The sequence below is a fragment of the Schistocerca serialis genome, chromosome 7 (genome assembly GCF_023864345.2).
Source record: "Schistocerca serialis cubense isolate TAMUIC-IGC-003099 chromosome 7, iqSchSeri2.2, whole genome shotgun sequence".
In the NCBI taxonomy this organism is placed as follows: Eukaryota; Metazoa; Arthropoda; class Insecta; order Orthoptera; family Acrididae; genus Schistocerca; species Schistocerca serialis.
The window spans coordinates 528,262,689-528,276,940 of NC_064644.1; the positions used below are offsets into that span (position 1 = coordinate 528,262,689).

A 14,252-nucleotide genomic window follows, 5' to 3' on the forward strand; every position below is an offset into this window, starting at 1 on the left:
TAGTTCATAGTTTCTTCACTATCCCTTGCACATAGCCCTCTGCATGAAGTTGGCTATGCCTTGCACTACCACCGTTAGTCAAATGTCACATGATTGATTGAGCTAGATTGATACTGTGTCGAGGACTTTGGCATATCAGAAAATCTTCAGCCTATTCAGACCTAAGTATTGTTTGCTAAGCCCTACTTTCTGAAATTATTCAAAATAAATTTGTATGAAACCTCAATGGCCAAAGCTTCATCTGTAAATGTAAGATGACACCTATAATCACCAATTAAGTAATGTGAAACTGCTGATCTCAGCAGAAATAGTTTAATCTGTGAATATAAGATAACCCCATATTTTTTGAATGACTAATAGGAGGAAAAACTTTTCTTATAATTAGGTAAATGTGATATGCTTATAGCATTTGTATACTTTGAGAAACCTTTTTACAATGTTGACTGAAATACTCTCTTTGAAATTCTGAAGGTAGCAGGGGTAAAAAACAGGGAGCAAAAGGCTATTCACAATTTGTGCAGAAAACAGACTGCTGTTACAAGAGCCAATGGGTATGAAAGAGAAGCAGTGTTGAGAAGCAAATGAGACAGGGTTGTATCCTACCCCAATGTTATTCAATATGCACTTGACCAAGCAGTAAAGGAAACTGAAGCAAAATCTAGAGAAGAAATTAAAGTTCAGGGAGCAGAAGCAAAAATTGAAGTTTGCTGATGACACTGTGACTGTGTAAGAGACAACAATGGGCTTGGAAGAGCATTTGAATGGAATGGACAGTGTCTGTTGTTGAAGGTGAGCATCAGCAACAGCAAAACAATGATAATGGAGTGTAGTCAAATAAAATCAGGTGATGCTGAGAGGTGTAGATCAGGAAACAAGACATTTACAGTACCATAATAGATGAATTTTGCTATTCAGGCAGCAAAATAACTGGTAAGGGCACAGTATAGTGCACATAAAATGTAGACTGGGAAGAAAGCCATTTCTAAAGGAGAGAATATAGATTTAAGTGATAGGAAGTCTTTTCTGAAGGTATTTGGTTGGAGTGTAGCCATGTATGAAAGTAAAACATGGGCAATAAACAGTTTAGACCACAAGAGAGTAAAGACCTTCGAAATGTGGTGTTACAGATGATTGCTATAGATTAGATGGTCATATCTACATCTACATCTACATTGATACTCCGCAAGCCACCCAACGGTGTGTGGCGGAGGGCACTTTACGTGCCACTGTCATTACCTCCCTTTCTTGTTCCAGTCGCGTATGGTTCGCGGGAAGAACGACTGTCTGAAAGCCTCCGTGCGCGCTCTAATCTCTCTAATTTTACATTCGTGATCTCCTCGGGAGGTATAAGTAGGGGGAAGCAATATATTCGATACCTCATCCAGAAACGCACCCTCTCGAAACCTGGCGAGCAAGCTACACCGCGATGCAGAGCGCCTCTCTTGCAGAGTCTGCCACTTGAGTTTATTAAACATCTCCGTAACGCTATCACGGTTACCAAATAACCCGGTGACGAAACGCGCCGCTCTTCTTTGGATCTTCTCTATCTCCTCCGTCAACCCGATCTGGTACGGATCCCACACTGATGAGCAATACTCAAGTATAGGTCGAATGAGTGTTTTGTAAGCCACCTCCTTTGTTGATGGACTACATTTTCTAAGCACTCTCCCAATGAATCTCAACCTGGTACCCACCTTACCAATAATTAATTTTATATGATCATTCCACTTCAAATCGTTCCGCACGCATACTCCCAGATATTTTACAGACGTAACTGCTACCAGTGTTTGTTCCGCTATCATATAATCATACAATAAAGGATCCTTCTTTCTATGTATTCGCAATACATTACATTTGTCTATGTTAAGGGTCAGTTGCCACTCCCTGCACCAAGTGCCTATCCGCTGCAGATCTTCCTGCATTTCGCTACAATTTTCTAATGCTGCAACTTCTCTGTATACTACAGCATCATCCGCGAAAAGCCGCATGGAATTTCCGACACTATCTACTAAGTCATTAATATATATTGTGAAAAGCAATGGTCCCATAACACTCCCCTGTGGCACGCCAGAGGTTACTTTAACGTCTGTAGACGTCTCTCCATTGATAACAACATGCTGTGTTCTGTTTGCTAAAAACTCTTCAATCCAGCCACACAGCTGGTCTGATATTCCGTAGGCTCTTACTTTGTTTATCAGGCGACAGTGCGGAACTGTATCGAACGCCTTCCGGAAGTCAAGAAAAATAGCATCTACCTGGGAGCCTGTATCTAATATTTTCTGGGTCTCATGAACAAATAAGGCGAGTTGGGTCTCACACGATCGCTGTTTCCGGAATCCATGTTGATTCCTACATAGTAGATTCTGGGTTTCCAGAAATGACATGATACGTGAGCAAAAAACATGTTCTAAAATTCTACAAGAGATCGACGTCAGAGATATAGGTCTATAGTTTTGCGCATCTGCTCGACGACCCTTCTTGAAGACTGGGACTATCTGTGCTCTTTTCCAATCATTTGGAACCCTCCGTTCCTCTAGAGACTTGCGGTACACGGCTGTTAGAAGGGGGGCAAGTTCTTTCGCGTACTCTGTGTAGAATCGAATTGGTATCCCGTCAGGTCCAGTGGACTTTCCTCTATTGAGTGATTCCAGTTGCTTTTCTATTCCTTGGACACTTATTTCGATGTCAGCCATTTTTTCGTTTGTGCAAGGATTTAGAGAAGGAACTGCAGTGCGGTCTTCCTCTGTGAAACAGCTTTGGAAAAAGGTGTTTAGTATTTCAGCTTTACGCCTGTCATCCTCTGTTTCAATGCCATCATCATCCCGTAGTGTCTGGACATGTTGTTTCGAGCCACTTACTGATTTAACGTAAGACCAGAACTTCCTAGGATTTTCTGTCAAGTCGGTACATAGAGTTTTACTTTCGAATTCAATGAACGCTTCACGCATAGCCCTCCTTACGCTAACTTTGACATTGTTTAGCTTCTGTTTGTCTGAGAGGTTTTGGCTGCGTTTAAACTTGGAGTGGAGCTCTCTTTGCTTTTGCAGTAGTTTCCTAACTTTGTTGTTGTACCACAGTGGGTTTTTCCTGTCCCTCACAGTTTTACTTGGCACGTACCTGTCTAAAACGCATTTTACGATTGCCTTGAACTTTTTCCATAAACACTCAACATTGTCAGTGTCGGAACAGAAATTTTCGTTTTGATCTGTTAGGTAGTCTGAAATCTGCCTTCTATTACTCTTGCTAAACAGATAAACCTTCCTCCCTTTTTTTATATTCCTATTAACTTCCATATTCAGGGATGCTGCAACGTCTTTATGATCACTGATTCCCTGTTCTGTACATACAGAGTCGAAAAGTTCGGGTCTGTTTGTTATCAGTAGGTCCAAGATGTTATCTCCACGAGTCGGTTCTCTGTTTAATTGCTCGAGGTAATTTTCGGATAGTGCACTCAGTATAATGTCACTCGATGCTCTGTCCCTACCACCCGTCCTAAACATCTGAGTGTCCCAGTCTATATCTGGTAAATTGAAATCTCCACCTAAGACTATAACATGCTGAGAAAATTTATGTGAAATGTATTCCAAATTTTCTCTCAGTTTTTCTGCCACTAATGCTGCTGAGTCGGGAGGTCGGTAAAAGGAGCCAATTATTAACCTAGTTCGGTTGTTTAGTGTAACCTCCACCCATAATAATTCACAGGAACTATCCACTTCTACTTCACTACAGGATAAACTACTACTAACAGCGACGAACACTCCACCACCGGTTCCATGCAATCTATCCTTTCTAAACACCGTCTGTACCTTTGTAAAAATTTCGGCAGAATTTATCTCTGGCTTAAGCCACCTTTCTGTACCTATAACGATTTCAGCTTCGGTGCTTTCTATCAGCGCTTGAAGTTCTGGTACTTTACCAAAGCAGCTTCGACAGTTGACAATTACAATACCGATTGCTGCTTGGTCCCCGCATGTCCTGACTCTGCCCCGCACCAGTTGAGGCTGTTGCCCTTTCTGTACTTGCCCAAGGCCATCTAACCTAAAAAACCGCCCAGCCCATGCCACACAACCCCTGCTACCCGTGTAGCCACTTGTTGCGTGTAGTGGACTCCTGACCTATCCAGCGGAACCCGAAACCCCACCACCCTATGGCGCAAGTCGAGGAATCTGCAGCCCACACGGTCGCAGAACCGTCTCAGCCTCTGATTCAGACCCTCCACTCGGCTCTGTACCAAAGGTCCGCAGTCAGTCCTGTCGACGATGCTGCAGATGGTGAGCTCTGCTTTCATCCCGCTAGCGAGACTGGCAGTCTTCACCAAATCAGATAGCCGCCGGAAGCCAGAGAGGATTTCCTCCGATCCATAGCGACACACATCATTGGTGCCGACATGAGCGACCACCTGCAGATGGGTGCACCCTGTACCCTTCATGGCATCCGGAAGGACCCTTTCCACATCTGGAATGACTCCCCCCGGTATGCACACGGAGTGCACATTGGTTTTCTTCCCCTCTCTTGCTGCCATTTCCCTAAGGGGCCCCATTACGGGCCTGACGTTGGAGCTCCCAACTACCAGTAAGCCCACCCTCTGCAACTGCCCGGATCTTGCAGACTGAGGGGCAACCTCTGGAACAGGACAAGCAGCCATGTCAGGCCGAAGATCAGTATCAGCCTGAGACAGAGCCTGAAACCGATTCGTCAGACAAACTGGAGAGGCTTTCCGTTCAGCCCTCCGGAATGTCTTTCGACCCCTGCCACACCTTGAAACGACCTCCCACTCTACCACAGGTGAGGGATCAGCCTCAATGCGGGCAGTATCCCGGGCAACCACAGTCGTAGTCCGATCAGGGGATGCGTGGGACGAGCTGGCCGTCCCCGACAAACCCCCATCCGGACCCCCACAGTGATGCCCATTGGCAACAGCCTCAAGCTGTGTGACCGAAGCCAACACTGCCTGAAGCTGGGAGCGAAGGGATGCCAACTCAGCCTGCATCCGAACACAGCAGTTGCAGTCCCTACCCATGCTAAAAACTGTTTTGCTAAGAACGTCTGAACTAATCTACAGAGAGCGCAAACAAATCGACAAAATTTAAACGGTTATTAAAATACAAGATTGCCTAGTAAATGCAGTAATGCTGCTACTTGCGCACTGCTGACACTGCTCGGCGGCGGAAGGAGACTACACGAATTTACACTATTCAGGTACTAAAACGCGATGCTACAACTCTCAAATACTATAATATGCCCGAAATTTATGAATTAAACAATGCAAGTACCAAAAACACGCAAAGAAATTAAGAATTAAACTATGTAACAAGTAACTAGTGAGGAGGTACTGAATAGAACTGGGGACATAAGAAATTTGCGGCACAACTTGACCAAAAGAAGGGATCAGTTGACAAGACACATTCTAAGAAATTAAGGGCTCACCAATTGAGTACTGGAGGGATGTGTGGTGAGTAAAAATCATAGAATGAGACCAAGAGATGAATACAGTAAGCAGATTCAGAAGGACATACACTGCAGTCATTATTCAGAGATGAAGGGGCTTGAACAGGATAAAATAGCGTGGAGAGTTGCATCAAAGCAGCCTTCAGATCACAACAGTAGCCTTGAAGGCAGTAAATGTAAGTAAACTTGTTTAAGATAACCATGAAAAGTATGAACAGAAAAATGTATATGCTGCATTGGTAAGTACTAGTAAACAAAATCTTACATAACAAATATCGACTTATGCATAAAAATTGTGTGTGTTACTTCTTAATAACACTATAAATAGACTTCATATTTATTTAAATCAATCCGCTAACTAACGTAACATGAAAAATGCATTATAAATGTATGCAGGACATAAATATTACATTTAATATATTTTCTGTGTACAAGAATATCTGCTGTGCTCAATACCACAACAGGCAGTTGTCTAACTGCCTTCATGGTGAAACACAACCAAGTGGAATTAATCTACATGCCACTATTCCTCTCCTTTGTATAGTTATTTTTTTTCCTTATTTTTTGAGAGTGTCCACCTAAACATGCAATTGTATACACCACATCTATAGAGAATTACCAAACTACTGTTCAGCAGTATTTTACATAACCTTATTATTCATGTTGTTGTTTTCAGTCTGATGAGTCAAGTGGTAATTCAGCTTTGCTTAAAACCTCATTGATTAAGAAAATTTGGCAACTGAAGTTTTTACAACAGTTTGCCATGGTCAAATTAATGTGAGCTAATTAGTAGCTTTGAGGAGATTGACACCAGTCATCAGAAAGCCTTGACTTAATTCTCAGCAGAGCTGATTTCATTTTTCCAAAACCTAATTAGCTAAAAAATATTTATAATTTAAGTTTGGTCTCACTGAAAATTACATCTTCCACCTGAGCCATTATGTTCATTTGATTCTAGGATTGGACATTATGCTTCTGTTGCCCTAATTTTTCTAAATCTAGTCATGTCCTTAGTTACCTAACCAAGCTATTAATTACAAAACTGAATGATTTACCAAAATTTTTAATGCAGTTGTTTTACATGAATGCAGTGACCCACTGCAGACACATGCTGTGTATTAATCAAAGAGTACTTTGTACTTTAATACTTTTTAATACTTTCCTAACCAACTATATTTAGTTTAGCATGATACTTCCTACAATATTGTGAAAAGGATGGATTGCTACTCACTGTAAAAATGACACAGTGAGTTGCAGACAGGTACAACGAAAAGACCATTACACACTCTTCAGAAAGGAGAAACACACACACACACACACACACACACACACACACACACACACACACACAGACAGAGAGAGAGACAGACATTACAACTAGCAAGCACACCTCACACACATATAACCATTTCTCTTGCCATTCCAGCCAGAATGCAACTATGTCACATTAAACTGAAGCAGTAAAGCAGAAATTCACAATGGGACTAGGAAGTAGGAGGGATAGCATGGTATGGGTGGGGGGAGAGAAGTCACCCCTTTACTTCCTGGATTCTTAATCACTGTTGATGCCACTTGCCTATAAATCAGCACCACTTTTAGCCATGATCTTGGTGCTATTGAACACTACCTTTCCCAACATCCTTCAGACTCCAAACCCACTGCCTCATTCCCCTTACATCTTACTAACTTTATTCTAACTCCCAGCTACTACTTCTTTGAAGGGAACACATACAAATAAATCTGTGGCATAGCCATGGGCATCCACAAGGCACCCTCCTATGCCAACCTGTTGGTGGGCCATCTAGAGGAAACCTTCCCAGCCTCCCAAAACCCCAAGCTCTTAGTCTGGCTCATGTTCATGTTCATTGATGATATCACATGAACTGGTCTTGGGGCCAAAACAGTCTATCCCCATTCCTTCACAACCTCAACACTTTCTCTCCCATCCTCTTCACCTGATCCTCATGAAGACAGTATGCCATCTTCCCAGTCATTGACCTCTTCCTCTCTAATGGCTCCATCCACACCTCTGTCCACATTAAACTCATCAACTATCAACAGTACCTGCATTTTGACAACTGCATCTGTTATGCAACAACAACAAAAGTCCCTTCCACACAGCATTGCAACCTGGGTATGGTGTATCTCCAGTAACAAGAACTCCCTTGCCCATCTTGCTGATGGTCTTAAAGGCCTTCACAGACAGGCACTATCACCCAGACCTAGTCCACAAACTGATTCCCCATGGCATATCCCCACACAGCCCCAATCCTCCCACCAGTAACAACAACCAGCTACAAAGCAGTTTACCCTTTGTGACCCATTTCCAACCCAGACTGGAATAACTGAACAGTATCCCTGTGGATGACACAGGTGAAGACCTGCCCAGTACACCCATGTATCACTTCCTATTCCATTCCCACCACAGGCTTATCTTGCCCAACCAGAGACCAAGCCACTTGTGAAAGCAGCTATGCCATACACCACCACTTTGTATATTGGTAAGACTACCTATCAGCTGTCCACCAGGATGAATGGCCACTGCCAAAATGTGGCCAAGAGCAAAGTGGACCACACAGCAGCAAAAGATGCAGCTGAATATGACGTGCTAGGTTTCAATGGTTGTTTCACAGCCTGAGTCATCCAGATCCTCTCCTCCATCACCAGCTTTTCTGAACTGTGCAGGTGTGAGTTATCCTTACAACATGTTCTCCACTCCCAAAACCTTTCTGCTCTCAACCTATGGTAATAAATTGCCCCCACGTCCTCTACCTATCAGTTTTCACCCACTCTGTACTAGCACTTCCTCTCAATTCATGTCCCCTGATCCTCATAGTGAACCACACACTGCCAATGCAACCACTTGTTTTTTTTCCTTCTCTGCCCTACTCTCAGTTCTGTCACCCCTTCTTCATTTGTACCCTGCTATCCCTCCTCCTCTACTGTCCCACTCTAGATTGTTGCTTCTTTTCAATGAAACACTGTTGCACTCTTCCTGGAGGAGGTAAAAGTCATGTGTGCATCAAGTGTGCCTGCTGATGTAATTGTGTGTGGGTTTTGCTTTCTGGAGAAGGCTGTGGCTGAAAGCTCACTGTCTAACAGTCTATTGTTGTGCCAAGTGCATCATCTTTATGCTGAGTAGCAATCTATCGTCCATGGCTCATGGTCTCGCGGTAGCATTCTCGCTTCTCAAGCACGGGGTCCTGGGTTCAATTCCCAGTGTGGTCAGGGATTTTCACCTGCCCCAAGATGACTGGGTGGTGGGGTGTCATCATTGTTGTCGTCGTCGTCGTCGTCGTCGTCGTCATCGTCGGAGGAAGGCAACGGCAAACCACCTCCACTAGGACCTTGCCTAGTACGGCAGTGCGGGTCTCCCATATTGTTCCCCTATGCTCTGCCAAGAAGCATGGGACTTCCATTTCCAGCAATCTATCCTTTTCATAATACTGTTAATATTCCAACTTGGACATTCCATTGTTTAGTTCTATTTTATTCCTGGAAAACCAGTTATTAGCCTCAATAAATAAAACGTCAGCTTCTTGTGCTGTTTGGACAGCACTCTTTCCATCCCTGAAGAAGTACATATCATTTGCAAACTGCAACATGTTACCCCTAGAGGTCAAATCATTAACTACAACAGAAAACAGTTGTAGCCCTAGTACTTATGTTGCAACTGCCGACATGAAACTGTCCCTTGTAACCTCATGTCATTTATCTAGACAGATTGTAAGAGTTATGGGGCTGATTCTACAGCACCACAGTTTCCTAAATTGGTGGAGGAAGCAATTTTAAGCCTTAATTATTTCACAAAGTATTAGTAAAGACTCTCTTCAAAAACCCAACTTATTTCTGTTATTTCATCATTAACTGTTGCTGTTGTGGACATCCCTAAAGAAACCATGCTATGCATTTTGAAGGAGGTAAGCATCTTAAAGAGTATCTGTAAAATTGATTTTTTACAACAGATTATCTATTCTAACACTAAATTGGAATTTATGTCTAGCTTGATATATTAGCACTTTAAATATCTGCCTAAAGAAAAATGAGTGTTCTACCTTCTAGAAGAATAATAAATCATCATAACGCAAGCACATGAAGTATCTCACTGTAACCAATGTCTCAGAAATTTCATTTACAGTCTTCAGAATAGCAAAGTAAATGCTGTAAACATTTAGACATTCACATAGTTTATTGGCATTTTACATGGCTCACCCTTCATTCAGGTTGTATTGTAATGACAGCAATCTGTCACACCTGCACTGCATTTCAGTGCAGTCATGTAATTCTCTCAACTTCAGTGGACAAAATACAATAATTTTCAATGTCCCATGAGGTACACACTTTGTAACTTCCCAAATGCAATTGCAATCAAATTTCCAGCAATTGATTTATCTGTCCCTGTACCTGTATTATGGAAAGGATAGTTGCTACTCACCATATAGTGGAGATGCTGAGTCGCATATAGGCACAACAAAAAGACTGTCAAGAATAAAGTTTTCGGCCTCCCACACACACACACACACACACACACACGCACACACATGCACACACACGCACACACACACACACACACACACACACACACACACAATTACTGTCTCAGGCAACTGAAGCCACACTGCAAGCAGCAGCAGTGCATGATGGGAGGGGCAACTGGGTGGGGGTAAAGAGGAGGCTGGGGCAGGAAGAGGGAGGGATAGTAGGATAGGGGTTTTTGTCCCTATACCAGAATTTTTAACTACCCTGTTTCGGCATATTCTCATCAGTTGTCCTGGATGTCACCAGGACTGCAAGAAATTAATGAGGAAACAGGCTTCTTTCTTTCTTGCTGACTTACTCTCATGCTGCCAGGCAAGGATTGTGAGGGTCTACAAAAAAACCTAATGTTATTAATCTTGTGAATTTTCAGGCTTTCCCTGACAGATGAGCTGCAAATCCACTTATACTGTTTGCTGCTGAATAACATTGGCGTCTTAATTTACCAGGTCAAGGAGCAGCACTCAAATGTGGAGTGGGACTCACACTTTGAGGGGACTAGTGCGCAGTGGCTCCTGCTGGAAGTCAAAGAGAGATCTTACATATGTACACATTGCGATGAGTGTGTTGCCAGATGTTTCTGTAGTTAATAGCTGAATTAACTCCCTGCAATATGTACTGACCTGGGTCATAAATCAGACATTCTTGTTTCACAGTGTTTAATTTAATGGTGGCCAGTGCTGAACTGCAGGCAATGCTTCACTGAAATCCTGCATGGATGTTGATAAAATTCCAGAATGAGATTTTCACTCTGCAGTGGAGTGTGCACTGATATGAAACTTCCTGGCAGATTACAACTGTGTGCCGGACCGAGACTCGAACTCGGGACCTTTGCCTTTCGCGGGCAAGTGCTCTACCAACTGAGCTACCCAAGCATGACTCACACCCCGTCCTCACAGCTTTACTTCTGCCAGTACCTCATCTCCTACTTTCAGTTGATAAGACTGTCTGTCATATTGATACTTATGGTTTCCTTAAAATCACAATCTTGGAACTATGGTGCTGAGGATAAAATTCCTGTCTTCTCCATATTCAAGTTTTCTTTCTTTCTTTTCTTTCTACAGACAACATTTTTAAAACATGAGTCAACCAGAAAGAATTCTGTATATGACCTCTAACTGAATAGGGGTCTAACATTTCCTTATACAATGATTTCAACACACACAGTGGTAAAGATATGATAACAAAAAGTTATGGAATATTTAAACAATTTCTGGAAGTTCTAGCTTTACTGTGAGAAAGCTGAGAAGTATGTTTTAGAGCTTGTTTGTGTGCCTGTCATCAGCTCACCACTTCAGTTGTACTGTGTATGGTTATCTTTGCTCTTTCCGTTGTGCGTAGTCTTTTCCCATTGTTCATAGTCTTTCCACATTGTACTGACTGGGATTTTATGAGGATTTGTCAGGAAGGTCAGATAAATTTCCTGGATGAAGGGAGGACAACTACAACAAAATGAGAGGCAAATGAACAATGAGATGCAGGAGTCAGTTAAGATGTATAAGCCTACGATTTTCAGGGAGTTAAAGAGGGAGAGAACAAATTAAAGACTTACTGTCTTCAGAGAAGCTTGAATGACTTTGTGTAATGCAATGTAGAATACATTAAACAGAACATAATGCAAAATAACACACAGTGTAGTGAATACTTAACTTGCAAATCACTCACCAGTTAAAACCAGCTTTCTTTTTATGATGGATCCTCCACACTTTTGTTCAAATTTACCATTTTCAAGTAAGTATATACCAACATGCCATGGAAACTCCCCAGCTAATACAGGCCTTCCATTAAGGACATATGTTTGTCCTTTTGGAATTGGTTTTCCACATTCTGCAACATTTTAATAATTAAATTTTTTATTTTATGTTCTGCATTATTTTAGTCTTTACATGTATGATGAGAAAGATTAACCTAATAAATAATTATTGTTAACATCAGTCTTATAATTATTATGGACCCCAACACGTTCAAGCAATACAGGCAAAAACATGGAAATCTTTAGGAAATATGGTTTTAGATCTGCATCTATACTCTGCAAACTGCTTTGAAGTGGATGGCAGGGGATATTTTCCAGTAGTAACACAACTCAGCAAAGCAGTTCGTGATCAGACAATAATTAACCCACACATTTGGTTTGCATGGCTATGTACTTTATATTACAAGCTGGGCAGTATTTTTCTGCACTAATGCACAGGAAGGTTGTAATGATGTTTCATCTGTATAAATCCTCCTGCTTTCCTCAGAGCTTAAATTTAGTAACAACTACTACTGCTCACATTATTGTTTTTCTAAATTGATCTTCCATAGTTTTCATAATTTTTTAAAAAAATTTTCTTGCACTCACTTTAAAGTGGAGAGTAGTTAATAGTACTGAGTGTTAACTGAACCCTCCATAACAGATAAGGTTCAAATGGCTCTGAGCACTATGGGACTCAAATTCTGAGGTCATCAGTCCCCTAGAACTTAGAACTACTTAAACCTAACCAACCTAAGGACATCACACACATCCATGCCTGAGGCAGGATTCAAACCTGCAACCGCAGCAGTTGCGCGGTTCCAGACTGTAGCGTCTAGAACCACTCAGCCACTCCGGCCGGCAACAGGTAAGACAGCATCTGCTGTATATCCAGACAAAGAGTGTCAGTTGCTGGCCACATTATCTGCCACTGTTCAATTCCACCACAAGGGTCACTAATTCTATCACTTCTATCACAGTCTTTCATTGACTATCCCATTATGTTCCTGATTTTTTCAATGTTTCTGTATTCTCTTTTTTGTTGCTTCTTCCATTATATCCGGAAGTATCATATGCATTCACCATCACCACCTCCATTCTGGTGTTGTTGTTCATCTTCCTCATTCACAAAGAAGGGCAATGGGAGCTTCTGTTTCACATACTCTATAAAAAGGAAAAATTACTGACAATGATTTTAAAATTGCTGGCCTTAGTTTTCTTCAGGACATGAAATATCGGTACTGCAAACATACACACAAATTCCTAACTTTCAGAACTAATAGTTACTTCCTTAGGGAGGGGGGAGATGATGATCATGATGATGATGATGATGATGATGATGATGATAAAATGATGAGGACAACACAAACACCCAGTCCCTGGGAAGAGAAAATCTGCAACCCAGCCAGGAATCGAAACCGGGACCCCGTGATAGAGAGACAGCAACACTAGCCACCAGACCACAAGCTGCGGACAAAGGAGGGAGGGAGGTTGTGGAAGAAAGGGCAGATCACTCAGACTGTAATATGACAATGAAAATTATCAATCTTTGGCAATATAACGTAATTGGACAGATTAAAAAAATCTACTCATCAAGCAATGGCAGGAGGGAGCACACTGATACGCCCACAAAGTTTTAACTTATGCATGCTTTTGGAGCCAGTGGTTCCTCCATCCAGCAGAAGGAAAGGAAGAGGGGTGAAGTAAAAGGCTTGGAGAGGTTTTGGATAAGGGGTACAGTTCGGGAAAGTGACTGGGTCAGGGAAGACTTACCTGGTGGGGTGAGAAGGAAAGACTGATGATTGGGGACTGCACTGAATGAGATTTGAAAACCTGAGAGCATAAAAGTGGAAGACAGGATAATATGGAAGACCGAGATTACTACTAAAACATAATCACAATTATCACAAGAGCCAGTCACAACAGTACAGTGTTCTCAACCTCTCATCTAAAGCACTCACCCCTCCTGAATTATCTGTACTATCCAAGGGTCTCATTTTCAGCCCTAAACCTGCATTTAATCATGATGCTCTGGTGAAGGACCTACTTTCCTTTGCACGTAATGTCAACTGGAAATATCACTTTGCAACCCAATCCAAAAACTTTTCCAACAGCAAACTTTACATTGAACCCTGCCTTGAACAGCTCTGACCATGATCCCAACTTGCTCCATCACCACTACATCAAAATCGTCCCTTACAAGTCTTCTAAGAATTCCTCACATCTGGCATTGCTTCACAACCCTTCCTCAGTTACCTACAACATGACTCTAACCTGTCCTCCGAAGAAATCAAGGCTCCGAGTTCCCTGAAAGCTGATGATTTCATAATTAAACTCTCAGCAGACAGAGGACCTACCATTGTGGTACTTGACCAATAGGAGCATGTTAGTGAAGGCCTACACCAGCTGTCTGACACCTCTACATCCAGCATCTGCCATCAAGATCCCATCCCTGTGATTCAAACTGACCTGCAGTCCCTCCTAAAAACTTCAGGCCCCTCAATCCATAGAACTTCTTACCCCACCCAAGCCATGC

General features: G+C 42.2%; 1 protein-coding gene across 1 annotated transcript in view; it reads right to left on the minus strand.

The window, feature by feature from the left end:
* LOC126412300 (modular serine protease-like) overlaps window positions 1-14,252 on the minus strand; it is a 263,406-nt gene that overhangs the window by 67,971 nt on the left and 181,183 nt on the right. The window contains exon 8 of the mRNA XM_050081821.1: window positions 11,650-11,811. Within this exon, the coding sequence (XP_049937778.1) occupies window positions 11,650-11,811 (162 nt within the window). The remainder of the gene's footprint in view (window positions 1-11,649; window positions 11,812-14,252) is intronic.